The 26,324-nt window shown below is 62.8% G+C and overlaps 4 protein-coding genes across 10 annotated transcripts; 2 read left to right on the top strand and 2 right to left on the bottom strand.

The window, feature by feature from the left end:
* Positions 1–108: 108 nt before the first annotated feature.
* On the top strand, positions 109–6,115 carry SRPX2 (sushi repeat containing protein X-linked 2). Its single transcript, XM_005436090.4, has 10 exons — positions 109–921; positions 2,778–2,864; positions 2,944–3,135; positions 3,263–3,439; positions 3,848–3,974; positions 4,076–4,197; positions 4,314–4,493; positions 4,638–4,771; positions 4,848–4,969; positions 5,298–6,115. Exons 1-10 carry the CDS (start codon positions 852–854, stop codon positions 5,476–5,478), a joined length of 1,392 nt encoding a protein of 463 aa, XP_005436147.4. The 5' UTR covers positions 109–851; the 3' UTR covers positions 5,479–6,115.
* Positions 6,116–6,499: 384 nt separating this feature from the next.
* SYTL4 (synaptotagmin like 4) lies at positions 6,500–14,532 on the bottom strand. Of its 2 annotated transcripts, none has more exons than XM_055727745.1 (17): positions 14,351–14,532; positions 13,491–13,652; positions 13,116–13,331; positions 12,484–12,593; positions 12,213–12,327; positions 11,944–12,048; positions 11,555–11,678; positions 11,358–11,448; positions 11,063–11,166; positions 10,889–10,975; positions 10,383–10,561; positions 10,102–10,204; positions 8,998–9,159; positions 8,142–8,247; positions 7,663–7,762; positions 6,914–7,122; positions 6,500–6,793 (listed from the first exon to the last, which is right to left on the bottom strand). In XM_055727745.1, the coding sequence occupies exons 2-17, from the start codon at positions 13,613–13,615 to the stop codon at positions 6,651–6,653; spliced, it is 2,079 nt and encodes a 692-aa protein (XP_055583720.1). In that variant the 5' UTR covers positions 13,616–13,652; positions 14,351–14,532; the 3' UTR covers positions 6,500–6,650. The 2 variants fall into 2 exon arrangements, with proteins under 2 accessions (XP_055583720.1, XP_055583719.1); XM_055727744.1 differs by having other exon boundaries at positions 13,491–13,623; positions 14,351–14,531.
* Positions 14,533–15,368: 836 nt separating this feature from the next.
* On the bottom strand, positions 15,369–19,011 carry TRMT12 (tRNA methyltransferase 12 homolog). Of its 4 annotated transcripts, none has more exons than XM_055727556.1 (8): positions 18,916–19,011; positions 18,244–18,348; positions 17,938–18,093; positions 17,669–17,841; positions 17,430–17,580; positions 17,243–17,352; positions 16,254–16,411; positions 15,369–16,181 (listed from the first exon to the last, which is right to left on the bottom strand). In XM_055727556.1, the coding sequence occupies exons 2-8, from the start codon at positions 18,312–18,314 to the stop codon at positions 15,735–15,737; spliced, it is 1,266 nt and encodes a 421-aa protein (XP_055583531.1). In that variant the 5' UTR covers positions 18,315–18,348; positions 18,916–19,011; the 3' UTR covers positions 15,369–15,734. The 4 variants fall into 4 exon arrangements, with proteins under 4 accessions (XP_055583531.1, XP_055583530.1, XP_055583529.1 ...); XM_055727555.1 differs by having other exon boundaries at positions 17,669–17,858; positions 17,938–18,085; XM_055727554.1 differs by having other exon boundaries at positions 17,669–17,858; positions 18,916–19,005.
* A 2-nt stretch (positions 19,012–19,013) lies between these two features.
* CSTF2 (cleavage stimulation factor subunit 2) lies at positions 19,014–26,079 on the top strand. 3 transcript variants are annotated; one of them, XM_055727550.1, is made up of 15 exons: positions 19,014–19,134; positions 19,254–19,332; positions 19,972–20,141; positions 20,450–20,586; positions 20,704–20,823; positions 20,925–21,080; positions 21,208–21,331; positions 21,647–21,709; positions 22,986–23,045; positions 23,669–23,810; positions 24,179–24,330; positions 24,630–24,907; positions 25,352–25,477; positions 25,619–25,744; positions 25,875–26,079. In XM_055727550.1, exons 1-14 carry the CDS (start codon positions 19,077–19,079, stop codon positions 25,739–25,741), a joined length of 1,788 nt encoding a protein of 595 aa, XP_055583525.1. In that variant the 5' UTR covers positions 19,014–19,076; the 3' UTR covers positions 25,742–25,744; positions 25,875–26,079. The 3 variants fall into 3 exon arrangements, with proteins under 3 accessions (XP_055583525.1, XP_055583526.1, XP_055583527.1); XM_055727551.1 differs by lacking the exon at positions 22,986–23,045; XM_055727552.1 differs by lacking the exons at positions 22,986–23,045; positions 23,669–23,810; positions 24,179–24,330.
* The last annotated feature ends 245 nt before the right edge of the window (positions 26,080–26,324 follow it).

Below are 26,324 nucleotides of genomic sequence, written 5' to 3'. Positions count from 1 at the left end.
CGCCTCCTGGCAGCCCTCTCCTGCTCGGGACAGCTGTGTTATTAATTAGCGTGCTCACCGTTTGGCCGCCACATAATTAGTGCATTCAGGCAGCACGTCCCCCCCCATCACCCCACGCCAGCTCTCCTACCTGTGAGTGCCAGGCTCGTCCCTCGCCTCCCCTCACCCACGCGGTCCAGTGCTCCAGCGCCTAAACCCCGGGGGGCTCCGGCGCCCGCCCCCCACCTCGTGGGGCAGCGGGTCCCACCGAACGTGCTCCATGAGCCCTGCCCGGCGGGGGCTGCGCTTCAGCTGGGAGGCAGCAGCCCCTAGCTGGAAGCGCTTGCCTCAGGACCCGCTTCCCAGCCCGCCGTCTGCAGTGAGGTCTGTCTCTCCCTCCCTCCTGGCAAGAGCTGGAAAAGGGGTCTCAGCTCCCGCCGTTCTGTCCTCGCCTCCCCCCCGACCCCCTGTTCCCAGAGCCCGCCAGGGCTGGGACAGGCTGGGCTTGGCTCTCTCCTCTGTCAACACAGGCTCCTGGCTCTTCTGCTTGCAAAGAAAAAACTCTGACAGCCTTTTAAAGCCTCGGAGAAGCAGGAGGTACACTGGAAAACGGGCGATCCTGGGATTTATTATTTTTGACAATCTCATCATTTTGGGCCTGACTCACGGCTTTTGAATGTTTGGGACGAGCAGCAGAGGGGAGAAGTAGGTTTGCTGAGCACAGGCAGCACGGCCAGGCAGGAGGGTCTGGCGTCTGTGCTGTGACAAGGCGACGGAGGGGGGCATCATCCCACTCCCAGCCCCTCGCCATCCCCGCGGCTGCCCCTGGCTCAGGCACGGCAGGTGAGCTGGCCAGTCCCCAGCCCCCCAGCATGGCACAGGAGGCGGCCCCCATCTTGCTGGTTGTCCTCACCAGGCTGGTGTCATCCACGTGGCACGAAGGTGAGTGCTGGCGCATGCGGGCGCAGCGGGGCTCCCCCAGGGACAGCAGCCTGCGGGGTCCTGCTCCCATCAAGGGGTGACGGGCAGGGAAGGAGGGAGGGGTGCCCTGGTACAGCGATGCCAGCGAGAGCATTGATGCCTACAGGGTAGGGGGTGCCTGCAGGGGAATGCTGTGGGGGACGAGGAGTGGATGGGGTGCTGGGAGGCATCTGGAGAGGAGCAGAAAACCAGCCTCTCTATCACGCCCCTGCCTGCACGAACGCAGCCTTCCTGCTGACTCCCTGCTCCCATGGGGGCCATCGGCAGCAGATGTTTGCCTGGACTGAGTGTGCAGTCCCAAACCCCACTGCAGCCAGCCCAAGGATCAAAAGCTCTTGCCCTGTTTGGGGAGGGCCTTCCCTGCTCCCATCCTCATCCCTTTGCCACGCTGCCAGCACGGCTGGCTGAGGATGTTCCTGCCCAGGGCAGCCAGGGCTGCGTGCTGGCCCCAGGTGAGAAGCAAAAGGCTGTGCCTGCACAAAAAGGGAACATCAAAATTAAATGGCACATCTGCCTGCAGGAACGCAGTGTACTCCATCCCCGGAGCTGGGGGGGGGGGGCGCTCAGCAGCCCCCTCGGGAAGCAGCCCTGCTCACTGACACAACCCCACTGCCACCCCCACAGATGCCAGCCCTGTGCTAACCCTGGGACCCTCCACTCCCTGGGGCAGCCGTGGCAGCGTGGGAAGGACGTTGGGATAAAAGGCTTGTGGAAATGTGTGGGCGACTTAATGAAGCTTGTGGGAAGCAATGGGGAGTCGCTCTGTAGTAAAGTTCATGCTGGAAAGATTTGTAATGGAGTTTCCTCCCTGTGACGGCAGGGCTGCTCCTCGGATTGGCCTTGGCGGATATCCCCTTCCCAAAACCCGGAGCAAGGGGAAGGGGAGATGGGTGCAGCTGCAGTGGGACTGTGGCTTTGCTTGGGGTCCCTTCCCAGGCTGAGCATCCCCGCCATGTGGGAGCGGGGAGTGCGGTGGGGTGGGCTGGCAGCGAGGAGGGGGCAGCGCTGGCGGGGGCCTGCGGAAACGCGGCGGAAACGTGAGCTCAGTGCTGGGGAATGCCGTGGCCGAGGCGCCGAGGGGCCACGGGGAAGGATGCCAGCCCTCTCCCCCTGCATGGCTCCCTCCTCGCCGGCTGGTCCCTTGCCCATGGGGACGCGGTGCGGGCCAGAGAGTGGCCTGCAAGGATGGCACAAGGCTGTCCTTCCCCCTGGCCATGGACCCTCTGCACAGCATGGGTGGCATGGGGCCAGCAGCTCCAGCCAAGCCCCTCCAGCACCGTCCCCCAGCAGCAGCATCCTTCTCTGGCACACAAGCGAGAGGCTGCATCCCCACCAGCCCCCCAGCAGGGCAGCGTGCCTCTCCTGCCTTGCCTGGGCCAGGGGCTCCGCTGGGATGGGCAGGAGAAGGCAGCTTTCTTCCTTCCCTCGGGATGCCCGGTGGCAGGGACAGTGCCACAGGAGTGGGTGGAAGGATTTCCCGGCAGCGCAAAGCCGGGGGTCGGTGCCAGCCCACTGTGTGCCAGCACCCGCTTCCTGCCATAACCACGGCTGCTCCTGCCACTGTTTAGTCTGCGGGCTGGTGCCAATGCACACCAACCATGTCGCTGGGGACTGGGCTCACTGTCTGCCCGGCTTAACCCTTGATGGCAGCCCCAAGGACAGCAGGGCAGGGGATGCCTGGGGATCGGATCTCTTACTGGGTGCTGCAGGATGTTTTGGGGTAGGACAGTGCAGCTGCCCAGGGAGGCATCATCACCTGGGTGCCGCTGCATCCGTGAGCCATCACGCAGCCCCCTTGTCTCCTTCCTCCTCCCTAGGGTCTGGCTACTACGCAGCCGAGAGTCACACCAATGAAGTGTACGCAGAAGAAGCCCCTCCTGAACCTGCCCTGGACTATCGCCGAGGTAATGGCACCCAAACCTCATGGGGAAACTGAGGCACGGCAGGGTTGGGTGGCCCCCTCACCTCCCTCCTCTCCCCCAGTGCCCCAGTGGTGTGCCACACTCAACATCCACCGCGGAGAGGCCACCTGCTACTCTCCCCGGGGGGGCTCCTACCGCAGCAGCCTGGGGACACGCTGTGAGCTGAGCTGCGCCCGTGGGTACCGCCTGGTGGGGCCCGGCGCCGTCCAGTGCCTGCCCAGCCGCCACTGGTCTGGGATGGCGTACTGCCGACGTGAGTGTGCCCAAGCCGTCAGCTTGCCAGCATCCCCACAGACACCCATGGCAGCCAGTCCTGGGTGCTCTGCCCACTAGCAGTCAGGCCGGCTGGTTCCCTCCCCTCTTTGTGCTCTCCATCCCAGAAATCCGGTGCCACGTGCTGCCGGCAGTGCTGCGGGGCTCCTACGTGTGCTCAGCCGGCGTGCAGATGGATTCCCGCTGTGACTACACCTGCCTGCCCGGCTACCAGCTGGAGGGTGACCGAAGCCGCATCTGCATGGAGGACGGGCGCTGGAGTGGGAGCGAGCCAATCTGTGTAGGTAAATTCTCACCCTACCGTCCTCTCAGCCCCATGCTGCTGGGGCGCACAAGGGCAGGCCGCCCCACATCCCTGGAGTGCCTACAGGTATCACCCCACGTCCGACCCGGGCATTGCCAGGCGCTGGCTTCTGCACCTCCTGACCCTGGGACCGCTGTGCCCATTGCTCCCTGAGGTGCTGTTTGTCCTGAAGCACGCACTGGTGCAGGCACGTTGGTTCAGGGTCAGGACACTCCGTGCTGGCTTTACAGCAGGGCTTGCTGGCTCTGGGGTGCCTGGGATGTGCGCAGCATCCCTGGGGGATGCTGGGGTTTAACCCTGGGGTTACACGCTGGGGCCAGTGCCTGGCTCTCGCAGCCCAGCCCCAGTGCCCTCAGGTTCCCCAACTCCCTCTCCTCCCTGTGGGCAGATATGGAGCCTCCCAAGATCCGCTGCCCAGATTCCCGGGAGCGGATAGCCGAGCCGGGCAAGCTGACCGCCACTGTCTACTGGGACCCCCCCCGTGTGAAGGACTCTGCTGACGGCATCATTAAGAGGTGAGGGCGGAGGTGCTAGGGGCACCACCAGCGAGGGCTGGGGGCCATGCTGGGTGCTCCCTCCCGGGGTCCTGACAGAGAAATCCTTCTGCTGGGTGCAGGGTGATGCTGCGGGGCCCCGAGCCCGGCTCTGAATTCCCCGAAGGAGAGCACGTGATCCGCTACACTGCCCATGACCAGGCGTACAACCGAGCCAGCTGCAAGTTCAGCATCCGTGTCCAAGGTGAAGCAGGCTCCCCGGGGGCTGCTGGCTGCCTCCCCCCAGCTCTGGGCTCCGCACCCCACGGCTGGGGCCGTGCCCCATGTCCCCCAGCCCTTACTCAGCCTCCCTCTTCCCAGTGAGGCGCTGCCCTGTCCTGAAGCCTCCGCAGAACGGTTACCTCTCCTGCACCTCTGACGGCAACAACTACGGAGCCACCTGCGAGTACCTGTGCGAGGGGGGCTACGAGCGCCAGGGCACCTCCCTGCGCATCTGCCAGTCCACCCAGCAGTGGACTGGCTCCCAGCCCCTTTGTGCGCGTAAGTGGGGCAGGGCAGGGGGGGACCTGCCTGCAGCCATGCCCTGCGCTTGGGGAGGATGCCACCTGGCCAGGCAAAGGGGTGGGGAAGGGGTGATGGGGGGCGCAAAATGGCACTTCCCCACACGCACGCCTCTCACTCCAGCCATGCAGATCAACACGGACGTGAACTCAGCTGCCAGCCTACTGGATCAGTTCCATGAGAAACGCCGCCTCCTCGTCATCTCAGCCCCTGACCCTTCTAACCGCTACTACAAGATGCAGATCTCCATGCTGCAGGTGAGAAGTCCCTCCTGCCACCCCCACCTTCCCCTCTCCACCTCCAGCACCCTCTCACCCGCCTCGACCTCCACAGCAAGCTGCCTGTGGGCTGGACCTGCGTCATGTCACCACCGTGGAGCTGGTGGGGCAGCCCCCGCACGAGGTGGGACGCATCCGGGAGCACCAGCTGTCCCTTGGCATCATTGAGGAGCTCAGGTAGGGGGGAGAGGGGGCTGTCCTGCAGAGCCAGGTGCCTGTGCAGGGGAACTGAGCATGGGGACATCTCTGGGGATGGCAAAGCATGAGGTTGCAGCTGGGTTGGTGGACAGACCTTTTCTGCTGCACCAGAGGGGCTGGTGCAATGTGAGGACACCCCCAGCAAGCCTGAATACAGCATCACCAGACGCTCCCAGAGCTCACAGCCCCAGGGAACGGATGGGAGTCACCTGAGGAGGACCTGAGCGCTGTTTCATGGGGTGGGCAGGCTCAGCCCTCCATGACAAGCCCCCCAACCCTGACCGTCGGCTCCCCCCTGCACCCCCAGGCAGTTCCTGCACCTCACCCGCTCCCACTTCAATGCGGTGCTGCTGGACAAGGCAGGCGCCGACCGCGAGCGCTACATCTCCCCCATCAGCCCTGATGAGCTCTTCGTCTTCATTGACACGTACCTGCTGAGCGAGCGGGAGGCAGCACGGCGGGCACAGAGCGGGGACCCCTGCGAGTGAGACAGTGCCAGGGAGACACCCCCGCTCCGCTGGCCTCAAGGGACGGACACCTTTCCTTTTTGCTTTTCTAGTCACCCACCGTAGAGGAGGACCAGGGTGCCAAGGGCCTCCTGGGGAAGGGGAGCCCCTCTTCGGCTGCTCTGGCACAGAGGCCAGCAGGGCCAGGGACCATGCGCTGGCAGCATCCCTAGTGCCCAGCAGCCGGCTGCAGGGTGGGATGGCTCAGCCCAGCCAGGACCATGGTGGGACCCACCAGAGTGCCTCCGCTCAGACCCCAGGGCAGAGGGGAGATGGGCTGCCAGGCGCTGAGCTGCCAGAGCAGAGAGTGGGAGGTCAGGCAGGACAGGCAGGGAAACAGTGCAACAGCTTCACCCTCCCCTGGGGTAGCTTCACCCCCAGGCACAACCTGCACCCGCTCCCTCCCCCCCTGGGGTCAGCCCTGACAGGCAGGCACTCCTGCCAGAAAGCCTTCATTAAAAAGCAAACAGCCCCACGCTCAGCAAAGCCAGCGTGCAGCCCCCACCGCGGGCTCGCCATCCCCCCCCCGCCCCTTGCTTCACCCTCCACCAGCCATGGGGCACCCTTCCTGGGAACTGTTTTAGCCATAGAGTATTAACTTGAAATAAATAAAATTGTATTAAAAGTCGGTGCTGGCAGAAGGTGTGTGGCAGAGGGTCCCAGGAAAAGGATGCTTCCTGGGGACCACTACCCCCAGGGTGACCCCACACAGCTCCATCCTGGGCCCACAGCCAGGGCCAGGCTGTGCACGGCTGCCCTGGTCCTGGCAGTATCCTGAGGGAGGAGGGTGGGGAAGACAAGGAGGGAGCAGACTGTGAAAGAGAAGGGGTATGAGTAAGAAGAATGGAAAGAAAACCCAACTACATTTCAAAGTATTTTGCCTGGAGGCGGGAAGAAGGGAGGGTCCACAACGACTCCAGTTCAGCCTGAAATTTGGTGCAAAGCCTAGGACAAAAGGAAAACCCTTTAAACGAAGCTAAGCCAAGAAGAGTTTCTGCCCAAGCCTGTTTAGAGAGGGTCATGTTTATTAAAGGAAAAAAACCACAACCACCCAACAAAAAGCCAGCCCACACAGGGCAGCCCTGCCAGGCCGTGCAGCGAGGGTGGCCCAGAAGCAGCAGTGCCAGCCCCCAGCCAAGTCCCAGGGCCACAGCCTATGGCCTCAGCTTGGCCATGGTGGAGCGGAGCTGGAGCGTCCCCTCTGCCCACGAGCCTGGGTACTGGCACATCTTCTGCCACAGATTCAGCTCTTCACCCGTGGAGTCCATCCAGTCCACAGCCTGCCCGTTGCTCATGCCTGGGGGAAAGGTTACATGTGGGCAGAAGTCACGGCTGGAGCAGCCTCCTGCCTGCAGCAAGGCAGCCCCAAGCAAGGCTGCTTGTCCCCAGGGTTTGATAGGACCCCAGGGCTCCTCACCATTGCCCACCCCCAGACGGACACCCCCAAGAAAGTCATTGCTGGACAGTGGCTCCCTGTCCCAGACCGTCAGCTCCAGGCAGATGTGCTGCAGGTCCTCGGGGTTGATGCCGTTGTAGACAAAGGTGTGGTTGTAATGAGGGTTCAGGGTCTTCTTCACCACAGGCGTCTTCCTCTTGGAGGCTTTGGTTTTGTGTGGCAGGAGGTAGCTGGGGGAAGCAGCCCCTGGGGTTAGCTGCCTGCAGCTGCCTTCTGCCTCAGGGTCTGGGGCAGCTCAGCACCCCAGGACCTGGCTTGGAGCCCACCTTCCCCGATATGGCTTGGGCAGGAGGACAACAGTCGGCAAGGGGCTGGGTCCCTGCCCTGCCTCCCGAAAAGCTGCTCAGCAGACTGCAGCAGCCTGAGGAGGGGAGAGGGCAAGGACTGGAGCCTGCTTGCCCCCAGCCATGCTGCCCGGTGGCTTGCCGACCTCTGGGAAGATGATTTGATGGCAGCTGGAGTCCTGCCCTGCACACAGCCTCCCGGCTGCAGCCTCTCAACCAGCCAAAGCCTAGGAGAGCACTTGCTGCCAGGAGTATCTTGTCTCTGGGCAGACGGTGACTTTCAGGGCACTAACGCAGGCACCACAGGGCAGCTAGTGGAGAGACCCTTCCCTCCCCAGGTCCCTCGGGCAGCTCTGGCAAGTGCCCTGGGATGCAGCCAAGGACGACAGTGCCTTCGTTGCCCCCCTACCCAGGACCCACACTCACCCCTTGACAAAGCTGTCTGAGGTCCCCCCAGATTTGGCAGCTGTGAGGTTCTTGGCTTCTTTGATCCAGACCTGGAGCTCACCACCTTCCCCTGTTTTGCCTGGGGAAAATCCAACACAAAAAAATTAATCGACCTTAATTTACACCATCACAAACTTCTGGAAAGGTCCTGCTGAACACCTTCATCACAGAGGCAGGTACAGATCCCCCAGCTAGGTTCTCCTCTTGCCTCCTCCCTCGCTGGCCCTGCCTGCTGAGGCCAGGGCAGGCAATTGCTTGGTGCAGGGCCTGATGGTCCAGCCCCAGGACCAGTGGACCAGCCTGAGGACAGCCAGGTCTGCCCCGACCCAGAGCAGCCCTGCAGGCATTATGGAGGAGAAGGCTGCAGTGGCGTCACCCAAGAAACCCATCAAGACCCACCTTGCCTTGCCATGAGCAGATCCCACAGGCTACAGAGATCCTGGAGCTCCAGCACTCACCCTTCCTGCCTTTGCCGGCCCCAGGGTGTTTGGAAGATGGGATGTACTTCATGGAGACAACCAGCTCCCCCTTGTACTGGTGGAGACCAGCAGCATCTGCCCCGATCTGCAGAGAGGCAAGACTTTAGAGGTCAAAGCAGACACGGTGATGGCCTGGTCTGCATGCAGACCTCCCCACGCTGGGCCAAAGGGCTTGGCTTCTTCTAGAGGTGGTTTAGCTGGCAAATGCCTACAGACCCTCCCCAGCATCACCAGGTCAGAACTCAGACCAGCTCCTTTGGGATCCTACTTTGGCTCAGCCACCTCCCTCACAAAACCCTGTTTAGGGGTTTCCACAAGCTGTGTGAGCCCCAGCAACACCAAGGGCTGAGCCCACAGTACGAGTTAGCCTACAGAACCAGACCTAAGGGCAGCAGCAGAAAGATCCTTGCTGCCTGGCTTTCCAGCCTGCAGCAGGATGTCCCAGCCAATTTCCCCCATTTGTTTCCCTGAAGTTGGCTCCAATTCCTCCCAGCTGGAGCAGAGCGCCATGAAGAGCGGCACTCACAGCAGTCAAGCAAGCAGAATGAAAATACCTGATGGGGCAGAGACAAGTTCTGCAGTATCACATAGGGGACTTAGCAAGGAGGAAGAGGGAAGCTGCGCTTGAGGCAGAAGATCTGCCCTTGTTTACTATGACACTACTGCTGTCTGCTTCTGAGGTCTTCACTTCTCCAAAGATTCGATTTGGCACAAGCCTTTTGGCAGTTCTCGGACAAGGTGTGTGCACCCCTCTGCCCACCAAGGGCCACCCCCTCCGGACAGGGCCAGGCAAAGGTGGCTGCGGGCAGCAGGGCTGGGGTAGCAGGGCCAGCACCTTGCCATGCAGGGGCAGAAACTCCTCCAGGTGGTTCTCGAAGTTCCAGGTGTCCAGTGGGACTTCCACCTCCCCCAGGAACGTGTTGCGGCCAAAGCGATCGTGGTGCCAGACTGAGAACTGCAGTGTCCTCGCAAGCAGGAGGGACTTGTTAATCTCATACTAGGAAGAGAAACAGGAAAACCCCTGGTGAGCTGGCAGCGGCGGGCAGGGGACAGGCTTAACAGACACCATCAGCCACAGGTCTTGAGCAGGAGAGAAGACAGCTTGGAGGAGCAATGGGTACATGCAGGAGACCGTTCATCTTCCTTTGCAAGCCTGCTTGAAACCTCAAAGTCCTGGGGCAGTGGTGCAGGAGCCTGTGCTCTGAGTGGTCCTCAGAGCCAGGACCAGACTCAGAGCATCCAGCCACCCCACCTCCACCACAAGTGAAGCTCTGCCAGCCCGCTGAGCCTCAGGCGGTCAGAGTGTGAGACCTTGGCAAACCCAGGGCTGTGGGTGCCTGGAAACAAAACCGCAGTTCCCACTTCCCTCCTGCCAGAGAGCGCCTGGCCTCAGCGATGCGCTGCCAGGCTCAGGGACAGAGCCACCCAGTCCCACCACCCCATGGTGGCTGCAGAGGGAACCGTGAAGGGCGGCACCAAGTGCTTCTGCCAGGGACCCAGAACTGCCTTAGCTCTTCCTCTGCAGCCATGCCGCCCTCCCTCCCACCACTGCAGCCTGCCTGCGATGGCCCAGGAGCCTCCTCCATGAAAGCTATGTCCAGGGTGAGCAAAAGGGCCCAGCTCTGGGAGATGCCACGGGAGCAAGGAACATGGCCTGTGACACACATGCACCTCTGCAGTTGAGCCTCCACCCCACCACGGCACCCAGGGCTTGACACTGCAGCCACATCAGAGCAGCAACCCAGCCCAGGAGTGGGTTTTTTTCCAGCTTTCAGGGTGCAGTGTCTGGACACAAGTCCTCTACAGAGCCCCCACCTCGGCGTTTGGAACCCATCCCTCCCCTGGTTTGTTCCAGCAGCTTTCCCAGGGCCGGCTGTCTGCCCGGCCCCACAGCACAGAGTGCCCATCCCAGCTGCCCCTCCAGCCCATCCCCGCTCACCTTCAGCAGCTCATTGTACAGGGGGTTGATGGTGTTGCGTTTGATGGTCGTCTTGCGTTTCCCTTGCCGGGATTTGTCAGGCAGGAGGTAGGTCTTCACGTACCTGAAGGGAGAAGCAGCAGCACTTCACCAAGGTCTCCCCAGAGCCCACCCCCAGAGCCCCCCAGGGCAACCCCAGACCTCCTGCCTTGCCAAGACCCCCCTGCTTACTGCTCTCATCTCTGGCGGGCACCCACAACCCAGCTGAGCACCACCAGCCACCACCCCCGCCCAGCTCTCACGGGTTGGAGCGCTTCTTGCCCTCGTCCCCATAGGCCAGCTGACGACACTCCTTCACATGAATGAACAAGGTCTGTGTCTTCTGCTCGTAGCTCAGGGAAAAGGAGATTCCCCCGGTGACCGCGACGTTGCCAAAGTCACCAGCCTCGCTGTAAATGCTGACCATGCTCCCCAGTGTGCTCTGGAAGACACAGCAGGGCTGAGCTGAGGCAACATCACTTGATGGTTCCTCTTCATCCTCAGCAAGGCTACTCCCCATGCCTCCTCGGCACTGCCCCTCTCACCCCTCCATGGCTGGGGATGGCTGCCGAGTGCCTTCCACCTACACACAGGCTCCCTGGAAGAGAGCTGGGTCTCTGTGTTTTGATTCCCTTCAAGGGGAGGAAGCCCCCACACCCCAAGCTCTTGCCCGTGGAGCTGCCCACCCTGCCTTCCTCCCACCCAACCTGTCTGCGTTGCCCTTCTCCATCATTTCTTCCTGCAGCACAACCACGTTGCAGGGACTCACCAAGGAGGTGCCACTGCGCATGCTGCCGCGGGCCACCCTCTGGCGATGGATCTCCACCAGATTATCAATATCCTCCTCTTCCTCCTCCTGCAAGGAGAGACAAGCCACCTTCATGGGGAGTGGCATGGCACGGCTGGCCAGGCAGCCAGCTCTGCGGCATGCTGAGGGTCTCACCAGCTCTGTGTTGAGGCCAGGGACCGACTTGCTCCGGTCCCCCAAAGAGCTGCCTTCCCCCACAAAATCTTCTGGGCGCAGGTCGATCACCGACTTGGTGTAGTCTGCAGGAGAGATGGTGAGGCAGGAGGCAGCAGCACTGTGCAGGACTAACAGAGACCTGCTGCTCCCTCAAGCAAGGGGCTGCCCCAGCCTCTCCCATCCACACCAAAAGCCCACCGCAGCCCGGGGAGAAGCGGCCACCAACCCCCCGCCACGTCAGCATCCAAACCCCCCACAACCACGCAGCTCTCACCCGCAGGCCTCACCACCCGCCGGGGATTCTTCTTGAATATCGTTTCGTGCTCGTCCACCAAGGCACTGCTGCAGCTCCCCACGGCAGCACCCTGGGGAGGGGAGATCCCTTCAGAGCAGGGCAAGGCTGGGCACCCCACAGGGTCCTGGCCCTGCGCCCCAGGACAGGGCTGAGCCTGCTGGAGCAGCGGCACGCACCCGTCTGTCAGAGAATGCGTTTTTGGAGCGGAGAGGGAGGGTCAGGCTGGAGGCAGCAGGTCCTGCTGGTGCAGCCGCCTGTTTTCCATCTCTGAGAGGGGCAGCTCTCTCCAAGGAGTTACTTCTGCAGAGGATACAGAAACATCTGTCGCAGGCCAAAAGCATGGCTGGAAGAGCAAGCGCCGGCCGGGAAGCGCTATCTCCCCACAAGCTACCTAGAACACCTCAGCCTGGGAAGCAGAGGAGCTGCCTGCCCAAGGACAGGTTCAGCCCAGCCAGAGGAGCCAGCTCCCCCTCACTAGACTGAAAAAAAAAACACTTCAGATGAAGGTCCTCATCCTTCGCCAGGCCAGTCTTGCCAAGGAAAACCCACACAGGGAGCCCCTCACCTGCCCCCACCACCAGGACTAGGTCTGTAGCCATCCAGGCTCATGTTTTCCATGGATTCTGTGTCGCTTTTGCCATCCCGAGGGTCTGAAGCATCCGGGAACAAACTGCAGACAAATAAAACCACAGGTATGTCCTGTTTGGCAAGGAGGTTGAGCTGAGAAAGAGCTTCTGCGCCACCAATGATTTAAGCAGGGTGACAGCATCTGTCCCGCCCCTACAGCAGATGAGGGCTGGCACCCAGAACAAGGGAGATGGCAGGGATCCTCACCTGGGCCCCTTCTGGGGTGCCGGGGGGCTTTGCTGCTGGGCTGTGGGGGAGCTTTTGGGCTCGTTGAGCTGGGCTTTCTGGAGAAGGGTTTGTCCCACGGTCTCTCTTTTGCTGGCTGGAAAGAGAGAGGCATCAGGAGAACCACTGCTCCAAGCCCAGCACCTGAGGCAGGAGCTGCTCCCAGCCAACTCCATGCTGAGGCACACCTCGGAAAGCTGGAGCATCCCAGAAGGCTGGGCTGCGGGAGAAGGCATCGCTGCAGCACTCCTACCTGCCGACCTGTGCCGCAGGGACAGCCGCACCATGTCACTGCCCAGCCGGTTGGCGAAGCGGTTGACCCTCTGGTCATAGAACCAGTCACCCGTCGTCTTCTTCAGCTCGCTGCAGAGCAGGGAGGCAGCGGGGGCAGTCAGGAGCAGTGGGGGCTGCTCCCTGTGCCCCAATGCCATCCTCAGTGCTGCCACCAGCCAGGGACAGCACGGGCACGGGGGGCACGTTTAGCAGCTGGCTGGGCACAGCCGATGCACTGGCCCAGCTACGTGCGCAGCAAACACAGGAGCAGGAAGGGTTTTGTAGGACGGGGAGGCTGAGAGGGAGGAAACCTGGTGCGGTTGAAACACAGGCTGAGCAAAGGGCATGGGGGGGATGCCAGAGTCAAGTGAGGGGGGAAAAGGAGTGGAGTCAGCACAAAGGAGACCCAAGAGTGGGGCACGACCCAGCTCTCCATCACCCAACCATGGGTGCCTGCCACGGGAAGTGTCAGCAGAGACAACTGCCCTGCACTGGACATCAGCTAGGCTAGCAAAGCTTGGCCATGGGATAGCGAGCCAGGGCAACCGGGAAGAAGAAGGGGAGAGGAGGAGTGTGCCAAAGGTCCCTGTCACTTGCCCCTGGGGTACTCACGCCTCCTTGGTGCAGACTTTGCAGCGCCAGGAGCTGTTGAGGCTGTAGGAACGGCAGTCCTGGCACACCAAGTGGTTGCAGCCCCGGCAGGTGTTGGCCTTGGGGCTGACGCGGCCCAGGCTCTGCTGGCAGCGGGCACATGTCCGCTCGCTGTAGCGCTGGCTGCCCCGCTTGGCCCCCTTGCGCCGGATCTCCAGCAGCTCATTCTTCAGGCGCCTGCTCACACCCCAGCACCGTCAGAGCTGCAGCGGGACCCCCAGGCTGGGGCTGGGGCTGAGCCGCCCCCACCCCATCACCTGCACCCTGGCCCCTCCAGCCGCTTGTAGGGCAAAGCGGGGAAACCAGCGCCCTGCCCGCCCCCCGCCACGTCCCCACCTGATCCTCCGCTCCTCTGCTTTGCGGAGCTCCTCGTCGCGCTGCAGGACCTGCAGGATCAGATCCCTCTCCGCGTCCGAGAGGAAGGACAGATCCACGGCCTCCGACATCGCTCCGCCCGGCATCGTTCGCCCTGGCCACAAGTAGCCGGGCGCGTCCGTGCTGGGAGCGAGCCAGGCGCTGAGCGCAGCCCCACGGCTCCCCCGGCACCCGGTGCCCCGAGCGCCCCCGCGGCCCTGCCCCGGGCCGGGCTGCCTGCCAGCCCCGCCGCCCGGTGACCTCAGCCGGCGCCGTGGGACCGGCGCTGACGCCCAGCGTCCCCGCGGGGGGAAGGAGCTGCCGCCGGCCGCTGCGCCCGCAGACGCGCCCCGGGCCGGGGACGCGGCTCGTCCCCCCGCGGAGCAGCCGGGTGGCGGGAGCAGGATCCGGACCCCGACCCCGGGCGGCCGCGGCAGCCCCAGCCCCGACGGAGCGGGACAGAGCCGCGCTCCCGGAGCCCCCGCGGGGGGTCTGCGGCGCCGCTCGCTCCCCGCTCCCTGCCCGGGGCAGCGGCACCGGCGAGCTGGGGGACGGGTGGCGGCTGGGAGCGGTCGCCGCCGAGCCCGGCGGGAGGGACCTGCCTGCCCAGCCGCACCGGCCCCCGCGCCCCGACGGGCCGGACCCCCGGCTCCCCTCTGCCGCGGGCCGAAGGGGATGTCCGGGGCCGCCGGCACCACGCTCGCAGCGCGGCCCCCGGGGCAGGAACACGCCGGCAGCCCCGCGTCTGGGCGGCCCCGGCGGCCCCCGGGACACCGCGGCCCGCGCCCCTGCCCGCGCCCACCCGCCACAAGGGGACCCCCAGTACCTACCACGGCACCTACCCCGGTACCTGCCACGGCTCCGGCAGCACCTCCCGGCAGTAGCGGGGAGGCGGGGCCGCCTCCTTAAAGGCGCCGCACCTGCGCCACCGACGGGACGGCCCGGGCGGGAGGCGGGAGGCGGGACCCAGGACCCGGGACCCGCCCCGCTAAGCGGCCCCGGCCGTGCCCGGAGCCCCCGGCCCCGCTGCTCTGTCCCCAGCGCGGCTGGGCAGCGCCCGGCTTGGTGCTTGGGGCTGGGCGCTGTGCCCCGGCTGCCGCCCGCAGCCCTATCTGGGAATGCGGCTCCTCCCAAAGAGCACACACACACACCCGTTGGCATGAAGTCTACAGCCACCCGAACTGCTGCGGGGTCCTCCCGGGGTCCCCGGGGCGCCCAGCACGGCGGCGGGCGAGGGGCAGGGACCCGAGGAGCGAGGCCGTGGTGCCCTCCCAGCGCTGCCGCAGCAGAGCATGTCCCCGCTGCAAGGCTCCAGCCTCTGCCCTTGTCCTTCGTGGCAGAGAAACGGGCCCGGAGGAGCTCCCCGTGCTCTGCCCGCAGCAGCACAGGCAACAGGGAAGCCATGACGACACGTGGCAGGATGAGGCGCAGGGCTCACATGCGTGGGGACATGGTTTCTGGCCACTCAGGACAGCAGGGACCACCCCAAAACAAGCGTGAGGCCACAGCTCTGCCCACGCTTTTGGCTGTGCCATGGGGTTCCCTGCCACAGGACGGGGGGAGCTGGAGGAGATGGGACACCTACACAGAGGAAAACCCAAACCTCGTGGCCCCCCAGGACATCCAAGGCCAGCGGGAGCTCCCTCCTGGGGCAGCGGCTTCTCTGCAACAGGGGTACCCACACCATGCTCAGGCAAGGGGGCTCGCAGGCAGAACCCAGAGCAGGGGATGCCAGCAGAAGCTTTGGTCCCCGAGCCCCTCCACACACCACCCTGGGACCCGGCCCCCCCAGGCCAGGCCCCCACACACTTGCACCAGTGCTCACATTTTAACTGGACACCAACAGGAGAGGTAAGAAACACCTTTATTTTTGCATAAAGGTGAGAAGAAACCGAAATGAACAGGCCTGTTTCCAGTACAATAAAAAAGCGCACTGGTAAATACAAGCATCAAGCCTGTTCCTGACTCGCTGAAATGAAGCCTGGCAGGAACCCAGGGTCTCCTCAGCCCTGTGGCCCCCTCCTGCGGGAAAATGGGGCTGAAAGTGCCACCACACATCCAAGACCTGGGTGGCGACAGGCACAGCCAAGGCAGGATCCAGGGCACTCTCAGCCACAGCCTGCTCCATCCTCAGCTGGGATACGGTTCCTGGAGGGGTCTCCTGTGGGAGCACATCCAATGCCACTGTTTTGTGGGAGCCAGGGCCACACTGGGGGCTGTGCCCAGCTAGGTGGGCAGCGTCGGCCGGCACTCGAGGTCCAGCACAAGGTGATGCACATGGGGCGCGTAGGACTTGACCGCCTCGATGTGCAGGATGCTGGTGTGCCATGGCTGCCCATGCAGCTCTGCCAGCAGCCCCCGGATCCGTGCTGCCGTTGCTTCAGCCCACCTCTGCCACTCAGGCCTGATCCTGGCCCCCTGTGTCTCCTTCTCCCTGTCCTCCATTGGGTGCCATGCCTCTCCATTACAGTCTTTTCCCTCCAGAGATGCCTGCTCAGCCAGCAGGACTGGGGTCTGCAGTGGAGCCATTGTGGGGAGCGTCTCCACGTTGTGGTGGATGTGGAGAATCCCACCTGTGCCCTTCTTCAGGACGCGGCAGGCCACTGGCCAGCCTTCCTCCGAGCTGGGAATCAGGCCCAGGTTCACCCGGTCTGCTACATCCCGCAGCTCCAGCTGGAAGAAGAGGGGAGGTGAGGGGGATGCCACATGGGGATGGGGGGTCTGAAGTCAGGCAGCATCGTTCACCTGCCGATTGTCCCCATGGTGGACACAGCAGCGGTCCTGCACACCGTTCAGCACCAGGCTCCTCCGAAGGGCCTCCACAGCATGGCTGTTCCACTCGCAGGCGTGGGCAAAGGCAGCCGCTGCGTGAACCAGGTATGGCAGCGTGAAATAGCCGATGCCTGGAAGCAGGAGGTGGCAGTGGCTGAAGGCAGGGTCCAGGCACTGCCAGGGGTCCCTGCTCCTCCCCAGAAGCAGGCCAGGATGCAGATTGCCATCCCAGCTCTCTGAATCTGCTTTGCTCTGGGCTGGAACAAACCCAAATGCTGGGAAAATGGAAAATCATCCCCCCCTCCTCTGCAAAAGCAAAATCTGGCTTGAAAAATGTTTAAAGAGGAACTTATTTTACCTTCAGTCTTTGGCCGTTAGCTTAAGACCTGCCCTGCCCTGCTTCCACTCTGTGCAGAAGTGCCCAGAGTACCATTTATTTTAATTAATCCAGAGCAGTTTTGTGAGTGCCACATCCTTTCCTCGTGGTACAAATTGGAAGCATTAACCTCCCTAAGCACAAAACGGCTGTTCTCTCGACATGCAAATGCCTGGTTCGATCTCCCCAGTTACTTTCACAGCACAGGACACTTCAGTTAGTGCCAGCCTGTCATGAAAACACAGGCTCAGAACATCTATGGGAGCTTTTCAGAAATAACATTGAGGGCAAATATTTCCCCTGGCTCCAAACGATTCCCATGAGCAGCACTAGGTACAGAGCAGCGTTCTGCAGAGCCTGAGCACAAGGTCATACTAAGTGTCCAAAGGCAACATGGACACAAGGAGAGACAGCAGTGCTGAGGGCTCACAGATGGGGTAGGAGCTCTAAGTCTGCATGTTTTTCCAGTGCAGGCTGGAAATGACGTTTCACATCCACCTGGATGCCATCAGTACCTGCATCACTGCTCTCTGCCTGCCTGCCCCCACAAGCCTGCCCTGCCAAACCCCTCCACCGTCCCTGTTACCTGCATAGAGATCCACCAGGACCTCCCCGGAGCAGGGCAGTGAGGCCACCCGCAGCTTCTCCGTGATGTTTCCCGGTGAGAACATGCACTTGGTCACGTCAAAGGTGTACCTGGGAGACACCGCTGACCCAGTGAGGGCAGCCCCTTCCCTGTACCAGCCGCACCCTGCAAGGCAGCTCCTGCCTACCTGATCCCGTTGTCCACATGCTCCACCCAGCCATCCTGGCCCAGCAGCAGGGTGACGCGGGGGGACCGCATCCCGTCTGGCAATACCCGTCCTCGCCTGGCCAGCCGCTGGGCACCCAAAGCCGAGGCGACCGTCTCCCAGAGCACTGGACCTGCAACACACCCATCCTGGGAGCTTTAAGAAAGGCCAGGGCAGCTCTTCAGGCAGGATCAGGGCAGGCAGGCCCTGCTGCCCCTTACCCAGCTTCTCCCACACCGCAGCCTTGAAGCTGTCCTCACTCAGCAGGACCAGGTCCTTGTGTCGCTGCCAGGCGTGGGGCACATCGCGCTCCAGCTCCTCTGACCAACTCTCACCCAGCAGTCGCCGCAGCTCATCCCGCAGCTTCTGGGCTGGTGTCTGCCGGCGGGCTGCCCTGGAGGGGACGGGGCTCTGCGGGGAAGGATGTGGCACATGGGGCTGAGACCCCACCACCCCACAGCAGGGCTCAGGGCGAGGGCTCTCTCCCAACCTGGATCCAGACCAGTTCACAGGGCATCTCCTGGGGCAGCCACAGCTGGGAGAGCTTCTCCTCCAGCACAGGCAGGGCCACACAGCCCCCTGGCATCTTCTGCAGCTGGTAGTGCCTGTCCAGGAGCTGCTCCTCTTCCAACTGCTCCCTGCGAGGCTAAGGCATGGTCAGACCCTCCCCAGCCCTGCTGCCCACCCCATCGCAGGGAAGAGACCCCCGCTGTGTGCGGGGCTGGCCTCTGAGCTCTCCTCCCCGCCAGCCCTGCCGGAGCAGCCGCAGGGCTCCCATTCCCTCTTTCAGGCTCACCTGAGGCACTGGGCAAACCGCGGCTCCGTGGCCAGTGCAGGGACAGGGATGGGGGTGTCCCTGGCCTCCATCCTGCCGAGCCCCAGGACAGAGGGACATCACCGGCTGGCAGCGACACGAGCACTGGGTGTCAGGTTTGCAAGGGACAGGAGGGAGCTGCGGCCAGAGGAGTCCCTGGCACTGCCATGCTGGGGGCATCGGAGCCCCGGCTGCACGCGGGGGCAGGGGGCTGGCTGCCCTGGCACTGCCATGGGGTGCCCGGGGATGGGGCGCCCTGGGGGATTGCGTGCCCTAGGGCTGTTGTCCTTGGGATGGGGTGCCCTAGGGGATGAGGTCCCTGGGATGGGGCGGACTGGGGTGGTCCATGGAAAGGGATGTCCAGCGATGAGGTACCCCAGAGGATGGGGTGCTCGAGGTATAGGGGGAGTGGGTACCCCAGTAGTGGGATACGTGGGGGGTGGGGTGTCCCAGGGAATGGGGTGGCCGGGGAGTGGGGTGCCCGGCTGCGGGATACCCGGGGGGCTGTGCCTCTGGGCCGGTGCCCGGGACTGCACCCTTGAGGCCACGGCGCTGCTCCGAGAGCCAGCCCCTGATGGCGGACTGCCCGGAGAAGGGCTCCCCAAGGACCCCGCACCCCCCGGCCAGGTGGCCCGGCCCGCTCCCCGCTCCTACCGAGCGCGGCGCGGAAGCGGCAGCAGCACAGCCCCACGTTTCCCTCCGGAGCGCTTGCCGTGCCGCGCCGCCGTGCCTGTCGCGGGCGTGGGCGGAAGCGGAAGCGGGGGGGACTGCTTGGGGCGAGGGACCGGAAGCGGCGGCCAGGCCTGGGCGGCGGGATGGCGGGGTTGTCGGTGCGGGATCCCGCCGTGGACCGTTCCTTGCGCTCCGTCTTCGGTGGGTGCCGCGGGGCGGGGGGCGGGCCGGGCGGCCGAGCCCCCTGCGCCGTGCGGGGCCAGTATCCGCGGAGCCCTCGGCCTCCGTGCTGACCGGCGGCCACCGTCTCTCTTCTACAGTGGGGAACATCCCGTACGAAGCTACAGAGGAGCAGCTGAAGGACATTTTCTCAGAGGTTGGGCCCGTGGTCAGCTTTAGGTGAGGAGGGCTGCCCGCCCCGGTTCCCCCGAGCCCCGCGGGGCGGGCAGGGGCTGCCTCAGGCGGCGGCTGTGCGGGGGGCGCAGGCGCTGGGGCCCGCCGGGAGCTGCGGACGCAGCAGCCCAGCAGGGCAGCCCGAAAGCGGCCGCGTCGCGCCATGCTGGGGGCTGCTGCCCTGCTGCGGCCTGGAGCCGGGGCAGGTGGGTCCTGCAGTCCCGACCAGGCTGTACGCAGAGCACGCCCGTCCTCGGGGCTCTGCAGGGGTGTTTTCCTGGCTTGGTATCAGGCTTCAGTGAGCTCTCAGTCAAGGGCTTGGAAACAGCAGGAGAAGCCAGTCCAGCCCTGTGCCCCCAGGAGCTGTCTTTGTGGCGTTATGGGAAGCATGATGGTGCTTGTGCTGGTGGCCTTCCTGGACGCCAGAACTTTGGGAACACCTGGGTCTAGGAGGCCTTTTGGCTTTGGCTTAGGGCCCACTGTTGTGCACTTTGACCTGACTCCGGTGCCTTCGTTCTGCTCCGCAGTGCTCCTGTGTGGTGTACCCCAATAGCCCCGTTCTGAGCGATGGGGATATGTGGGCACTGCATGCTGCTCGATGCCTGTGCTGCCCTCAGCGGTGGTGGTTCTCTCCTCGCTGTGCAGGCTGGTGTATGACAGGGAGACGGGAAAGCCGAAGGGCTATGGCTTCTGTGAGTACCAAGACCAGGAGACGGCCCTCAGTGCCATGCGGAACTTGAATGGCCGAGAGTTCAGCGGGAGGGCCCTGCGTGTCGACAACGCGGCCAGTGAGAAGAACAAAGAGGAGCTGAAGAGTGAGTCTAAATTTTGTGATGTAGAGCGCACTGATGCCATGCTGGGCCTGCCCTTCTCAGCGTTACAAAGCATGCCTTTTCTGTAAGGCTAGCAAGATGGAGATCTCACAGAGCTGACCCGCTCTAAGCTATGTAGCAAGTAGCTTTGCAGACGGATGTGTGGGCTCAGCTCTATGTTTTCTGTCTCAGATGATCTTCCTGTTTTCACTGCCTCCTTTTCCCCATAATGGCGTGGTGCTTCCATTCTGATGAGCCCATTAAAAACAGCCAGTTTGTGTTGCTGTACAAGGTTGCAAACTTTGTTGCAGGCTTGGGCACAGGTGCACCCATCATAGAGTCACCCTACGGTGACCCGGTCAATCCTGAAGATGCCCCCGAGTCCATCAGCCGGGCAGTAGCCAGCCTGCCACCCGAGCAGATGTTTGAGCTGATGAAGCAGATGAAGGTGAGTGAAGCGGAGAGCTGCACTCTCCGCATGAGCACAGCTTCTACCACTGCTGCCCATGCCCTTGCAGCCCCTGTCGCACCTTGCCAGAGCTCTGATCTGCGTGTGTCTTCTCAGTTGTGTGTCCAGAACAGCCCCCAGGAAGCCAGGAACATGCTGCTCCAGAACCCCCAGCTGGCTTATGCCCTGCTACAGGCTCAGGTGGTCATGAGGATTGTCGACCCGGAGATTGCACTGGTTTGTCCCTTGCTGCCTTGTTTGTGGTCAGTAGGATATTGGTGCAGCCTGTTGTGGAGGAGGGGTGGAAGATAACTCTCTTCTCCTTTTTCTGCCCCTAGAAAATCCTGCATCGCCAGACCAGTGTTCCTCCTCTCATCCCAGGCAACCAACAGCCAGTGCCGGGGCCGGGGCCAGGACCAGGACCAGGGCCTGGGCCAGGGCCTAACGCCCAGCTGAACCCACAGAATACACCCTCGTCCCAGCCACAGCCCATAGTAAGAGTCTACACGATGCATGTGCTGTGTGTGGGAGAGATGGGCATTGCCAGATCCAGCTCTCCCAGCTTGGATGTGCATGCCTGGGTGAAGGGGCTTCCCTGACTCAGTTTTCTCTCCTGGGTAGGGTGGGATGCACGTAAATGGCGCTCCGCCTCTGATGCAGCCGCCCATGCAGGGAGGAGTGCCGGCCCCAGGACAGATGGCAGCCCCTGTGCAGGGCCCAGGCCCTGGCCCCATGGCTCCAGGAGGTGAGTGCATGGGTTTTGGCTGAGCGGGGCCTGGGGCGCACGGGTCCTGCAGACAGCGCCCCTCTACCTTCCCCCTAACTGGAGGGCTTGGCCCTGTGAGAGCACATGTAGCCCATACCATACATCATGGTTGTGGCTACTGCCAGCAGTGGTCCAGAAAGTTGGCTTGTCTCTGTGGGGGGCCAACACCAAGAAAATAAACTGCTGGATGCTCCCCAAGGAGCTGGGCACAGGGGAGGTAGTTGGGGCCAGAGGAATCTGTTAGTGGTGCGGGGATGGCCAAGGAGGGATCTGATCTCTGCCTGTCCCTCTCAGGTGGGCTGCAGCCGCAGGTTGGGATGCCGGGTGGAGGGCCAGTCCCCTTGGAGCGTGGACAAGGTAAAACAGACGTGAATGAGTGCTGTGCGTCATGTGAGCATTGCTCTGGTGGGGGCCTGGGCCACGGGTGCTGAGCAGTGCTGTGCCAAGAGCCCCTGCCAGTTACCTGCAGCCTTGCTGTCCCTGGTTCCGGGGCAGCTCCCACAGCGCTGAGCTGCACCCAGGTTTGTTCGCTTAGGCGCAAGGCTGTGGTAGCAGCTCTCCTGCTTCCAGGGCCCCAGCCCATGCACCAGTTTGCTCCCAGTTTGTTCTGTGCCACGTTGTGCAGACGTGCCCTGGAAGCTGGGAGAGCTGCCAGTCCCTGCAGAGCCCCACTGAGCAGGACGTGCCTGTGATTCCCATCTCTCTGTGAGCCTGTGTCTGTCCCTTTGCTTGTGTGGGCAGGCCGAGCTTGCTCTTCTCTGGTCCCTGTCCTGTTCCTTTGCTGTCTGGGTGCTGCGAAGCAGCTTGTGCTGCCATTGCGTCTGCCCGCATGTGCCAGCACTCCCCGCGCCGTGCCCGGCAGAGGGAGCCGGGCCTTCGCTTTCGCTTGCGACAGTGAGTGCGAGGCTTGGCAGGGAATTTCCTGGTGAGTGATGGCTTGGCTTTCCCTCCGCAGGCACGGTCTGTACGGCCCAGCCCCACAGCCGTATTCTTTACGGTTCACATGTTGCGTGGCCACTGTGTCAAGCCACAACCAAGGCGTTCCTGTTCTTCCAGTAATAAGGCACACGGGCAGCCACCCCTATTGCCTTCGCTCGTATCGTAGGCCTTGTTTCAGGGATGTGACAAACTTGTTCTGAGATCCTCTTGTCTTAGGTACTTAGGGGCAGCTGACTTGCATTTTCTTTGGGGTGGGCACCGTCTTCCTGACAGCAGCCTCGTAGTTCTTGGCACCCAGAAGGTTTTGGAGAGCAGACAGCTGGCTCTGGGGAGTGCCGCGGGAAGCTGCGGGCAGAGGCAGAAGCTGGCTGGCTGCATGTTGCGGGGCACAGCACAGCCCCACAGAATGCCAGTTCTCTCAGCAGGACGTCCTCCCGCCCTGCACATTCACGTAGTGAGTGAGGGAAGGGCCGTGCCAAGCGGTCTGTCACGCCTGTGGTGGCAGAGGTGGCGTTAATGGAAGAGGTTGGTAAAGCCAGACCTGCAGCATCCAGCATCTTCTCCCTAGGTCTTCCGGGGGACTTCAGGGAGTGGAGGTGATCCTGCAGGCAGCATTGTCCCCAAAGCTGAGTGCATGTGTGCATACACTATTTACGTGTCTGCTCTTCTCCCTCTTTTCCTGCTGCTTGCCCAGGGAACCTGCAGCTCTCGCCCGTGGGACCTGCCAGGCCTGCGTCTATCGAACGCGTTCAAGGTATCCCGGCACCCGCCAGCTGCCTCCTCCCGTGGAGCTCGTTGTGGAGTGTGCAGAGTAGCTTTCACCCCGCTGCACTCGGGGCCAGGGACTGGCATATCACTCTGTAGCCTGGCAGGGTAAAGAGGAGGAGGAGGCAGGATTTCCTCCAGTGCTGGAGGAGAGAACAAGCTAGAGCCGTGCACAGAGAGCCACCAGTGGAAAAGGAGAGCCTGCTTGGAGAGGGCCTTTGCCTAGGATCCAGCCCCCTTTGACACCTCGTTACCAGGAGCCTTCCAGGTCTTGCTTTGCTCCTGGCCCCATGTCAGCGGGGTGTTGATGCCCATGCTTGTAGGGATTGCCATGGGGGCACCCACGCTTGGTTTGACCACCTGGTGCCATAAGGAGCCTGAGATAGAGCCAGAGGGAAAGAGAGCGATTAAATCGGCAGCTAGGGAAGGGGTTTTGGTGCACTCTGGCCTTGTGTGAGGGGCTGCGCCCCGGCGGTCAGCACGGCTCACCTGCCTGCGCGCCGGTGAGCGGCAAGGCTGCCCCACACCCCAGCCCCAAGAGCGCTGGGGGACAGTCTCAGCACAGCACTGGTCATGCAGATCCTCACGAGCTCTTGTGTGTCTCCCTGGCAGTGCCCATGCCAGACCCGAGGGCCCCTATGCAGCGTGGACCTCTACCTGCTAGTGGCCCGCCGCCCCGAGGCCTTTTGGGAGATGCCCCGAATGACCCTCGCGGAGGGACCCTGCTCTCAGTCACTGGAGAAGTGGAGCCCAGGTGAGGGGAGAGGGAAGGAGAGGAGCCCTTGGCACTGTCCCCTGCCCAAGGGTGACCTCTCACTGAGGACAGGGGAGTGGCTCCCAGCCTTTCGGGAGTCACTGCTGCCTGGTCGGAGGCCTCTGTTCTGCCGACCATGGGGGCTGGCCCGTTTCTGCGTGGACGGGGCATCCCCAGGGTGATGGCAGCAGCCCTGTGGCATGGGGCCGACAGCACCTGTCCCTGTGCCAGCCTCGCCCTCCTCCCCTGTGGCCGGCTTCGGGGGCAATCCCAGCGCTCTGCCCAGACCGTGCCAAGCCAGCGTCTGATTCACACTCTCTCGCTTTTTCTTCTCCTCCTGCTTTGCTCTCCTCGTCTCTCTGCCTCAGAGGTTACCTTGGGCCGCCCCACCAGGGAGCCCCTATGCACCATATGCCTGGTCATGACAGCCGTGGCCCCCCCCATGAGATGAGGGGGGGACCCATGGGAGAACCCCGACCACTGATGGGAGAGCCACGGGGGCCCTTGATGGATGCTCGAGGTGAGAGAGGGGGCATGAAATAATGGGTGGCTTAAAGCGTACAGACAAGAAGTCAGAGTGGAGCCCACTGCCCTGACACGAGACATAGGAAGGGAGTTTGGGCAGTGAAACGACTGACTCCAGGGCAAGGAACGACAGTTCCACAGGGCAAGGGACTTCCTCCAGGCATGTCCCCTCTGCCCCCAGCCCTGCACCTTTCGGGCATTTGCTCGCCCCCAGACAAAGGAGGCAGCAGGCTCGCTCCCATGCTCCCTGTGGCACTGCTCCTTTCAACAGCTTGCCGTGTCTTTCCTCTGCAGTCGGAAGAGATCCCCGGGGGCTGGAGCCACGAGGATTGGAGCCACGAGGGTTGGAACCCCGGGTGATGGAAGCGCGAGCCCTGGAGGCACGAGGCCTGGAGCCACGGGTCCTGGAGCCGCGAGTGCTGGAAGCCAGGGCCATGGAGGCCAGGGTCATGGAGCCACGGGGCCTGGAGCCTCGAGGGCCAGGTCCCAACCCACGTGGCCCCATGCCTGGTGGGATACAGGGTCCTGGGCCACTTAACATGGGAGCCAGTGGCCCGCAGGGGCCCCGCCAGGTACACACAACACCTCTGCTCAGCTGGTGGGCGCCGACGATGTCCTGTAGGTTAGGGATGGGTGGGGAGCGTGAACGTGTCCTGCAGCAGCTAGCGAGGGGAGGGCATCCTGCAGAGCAGCACCTCCAGGAAGCACAAAGCCTAGGTCAGTGGCTTTCTGAGGGGTCAGGGCATCTGTCCCATCTCCCCAGGCACTGCCTGTCTGCTGGGGACAGGACAAGGATCAGGCCTCTCTCCACCTCTTCCTGATGTAGGTGCAGGGAGGAGTGCGGGAGTTGGAGGGACAGGAGAGCACATAAAATGCATGGTAGCCTGTCTCTCGTCATGCTTGGGCATTGTCAGGCTGTCTGTGAGGGCATTCATCTGATCATGCTTGGTGTTCCTGTATCTGCATGGCTGAGCCCAGAGACCCCTTGGTCCTTACCCTCTCTCTTGCGCCCACAGGTTCCTAACATGGCAGGGGCAGGCTTGCAGGGAGGAGGCATTCCTGGGGCAGGGGTCCAAGGAGCTGGTCAGCCTGGAGGCTTTAGCCCTGGACAGAGCCAGGTTACTCCCCAGGATCACGAGAAGGTAAGAGGATGAAAAGCAGCAGATGAGAGCAGGAGCAGCACTTCCTATGCACCTGACTGTGGCAGGGACAGCCCCTTCCTGGCTCCAGTAACCTGTGGCTGCTCTGGCAGGCATGGCTCTCATTCCCCCCTTTCCCCACAGGCAGCCCTGATCATGCAGGTTCTGCAGCTGACAGCAGACCAGATCGCCATGCTGCCGCCGGAGCAGCGGCAGAGCATCCTTATTCTAAAGGAGCAAATCCAGAAGTCTACAGGGGCACCCTGACAGGTGACGTCCTTAGCCAGGCCTCAGCCTGTGCCTGTCCCCTTCAGTAAATCAGAGAGCTGCTCAGGATGGGGCTCTGTCCTGTTTTTCCTCCTTGTGCCGGGGCTCACTGTCCTCCCCTTCCTCCTTGCAGCCCTGGCAGGCACGTGGTGGAGATGCTGTCTGCCTGGACAGAGGCAACGCTCTACGGCAGCTACTTCCCGTTGCTGTCTGCGCTGATGCTGTGTTTTGGGAGAGGTTTCTCCTCACACCCTAACATTTTCCCCTTCCGTTCATCTTTTTTTCTGTGTGTATATTTTATGATGTTTGAAATAAAGTGGGAGGAGGGTTTGAGTAAAGCTGTGTCTCTGGCTGCCTTGTTGGTCTTTCATGGAGGCCAGAGTGGGACTGCTGGGTTGTGGGAGCAGTCTGGCCCGGCTCCAGGCTAGCCTAAGTCCAGACCACTTGCCTTCCTCCCTTCTCCCTAGCAGCAGGGCAAGAACTACTGATGGGATTTCTTAGGTGCTGTGCTGTTCCCAGGGGTGTAAGGGAAGGGCAGAATGGGGAGCTCGGCTTTCTGTCCCCACTAGCTGGGCAGGAAGGG

Source organism: Falco cherrug, chromosome 15 (genome assembly GCF_023634085.1).
Source record: "Falco cherrug isolate bFalChe1 chromosome 15, bFalChe1.pri, whole genome shotgun sequence".
NCBI lineage: Eukaryota > Metazoa > Chordata > Aves > Falconiformes > Falconidae > Falco > Falco cherrug.
Note: the sequence above shows the minus strand (reverse complement) of the source record. Positions and strands in the feature narration are given on the sequence as shown.

Coding starts and splice junctions, on each gene's coding strand:
- SRPX2 (XM_005436090.4), top strand. CDS start 852: ATGGCACAGGAGGCGGCCCCCATCTTGCTGGTTGTCCTCACCAGGCTG. Junction 922..2,777: donor GTCATCCACGTGGCACGAAG/GTGAGTGCTGGC, acceptor CCTCCTCCCTAG/GGTCTGGCTACTACGCAGCC. Junction 2,865..2,943: donor TGCCCTGGACTATCGCCGAG/GTAATGGCACCC, acceptor CCTCTCCCCCAG/TGCCCCAGTGGTGTGCCACA.
- SYTL4 (XM_055727745.1), bottom strand. CDS start 13,615: ATGCCGGGCGGAGCGATGTCGGAGGCCGTGGATCTGTCCTTCCTCTCG. Junction 10,976..11,062: donor CTGGCCTCAACACAGAGCTG/GTGAGACCCTCA, acceptor CTCTCCTTGCAG/GAGGAGGAAGAGGAGGATAT. Junction 10,562..10,888: donor TGCGCAGTGGCACCTCCTTG/GTGAGTCCCTGC, acceptor TGTGTCTTCCAG/AGCACACTGGGGAGCATGGT.
- TRMT12 (XM_055727553.1), bottom strand. CDS start 18,314: ATGGAGGCCAGGGACACCCCCATCCCTGTCCCTGCACTGGCCACGGAG. Junction 17,353..17,429: donor CATGTGGACAACGGGATCAG/GTAGGCAGGAGC, acceptor GGTGTCTCCCAG/GTACACCTTTGACGTGACCA. Junction 16,182..16,253: donor ACCATGGGGACAATCGGCAG/GTGAACGATGCT, acceptor CTCTTCTTCCAG/CTGGAGCTGCGGGATGTAGC.
- CSTF2 (XM_055727550.1), top strand. CDS start 19,077: ATGGCGGGGTTGTCGGTGCGGGATCCCGCCGTGGACCGTTCCTTGCGC. Junction 20,587..20,703: donor AGCTGATGAAGCAGATGAAG/GTGAGTGAAGCG, acceptor GTGTCTTCTCAG/TTGTGTGTCCAGAACAGCCC. Junction 20,824..20,924: donor TCGACCCGGAGATTGCACTG/GTTTGTCCCTTG, acceptor TTCTGCCCCTAG/AAAATCCTGCATCGCCAGAC.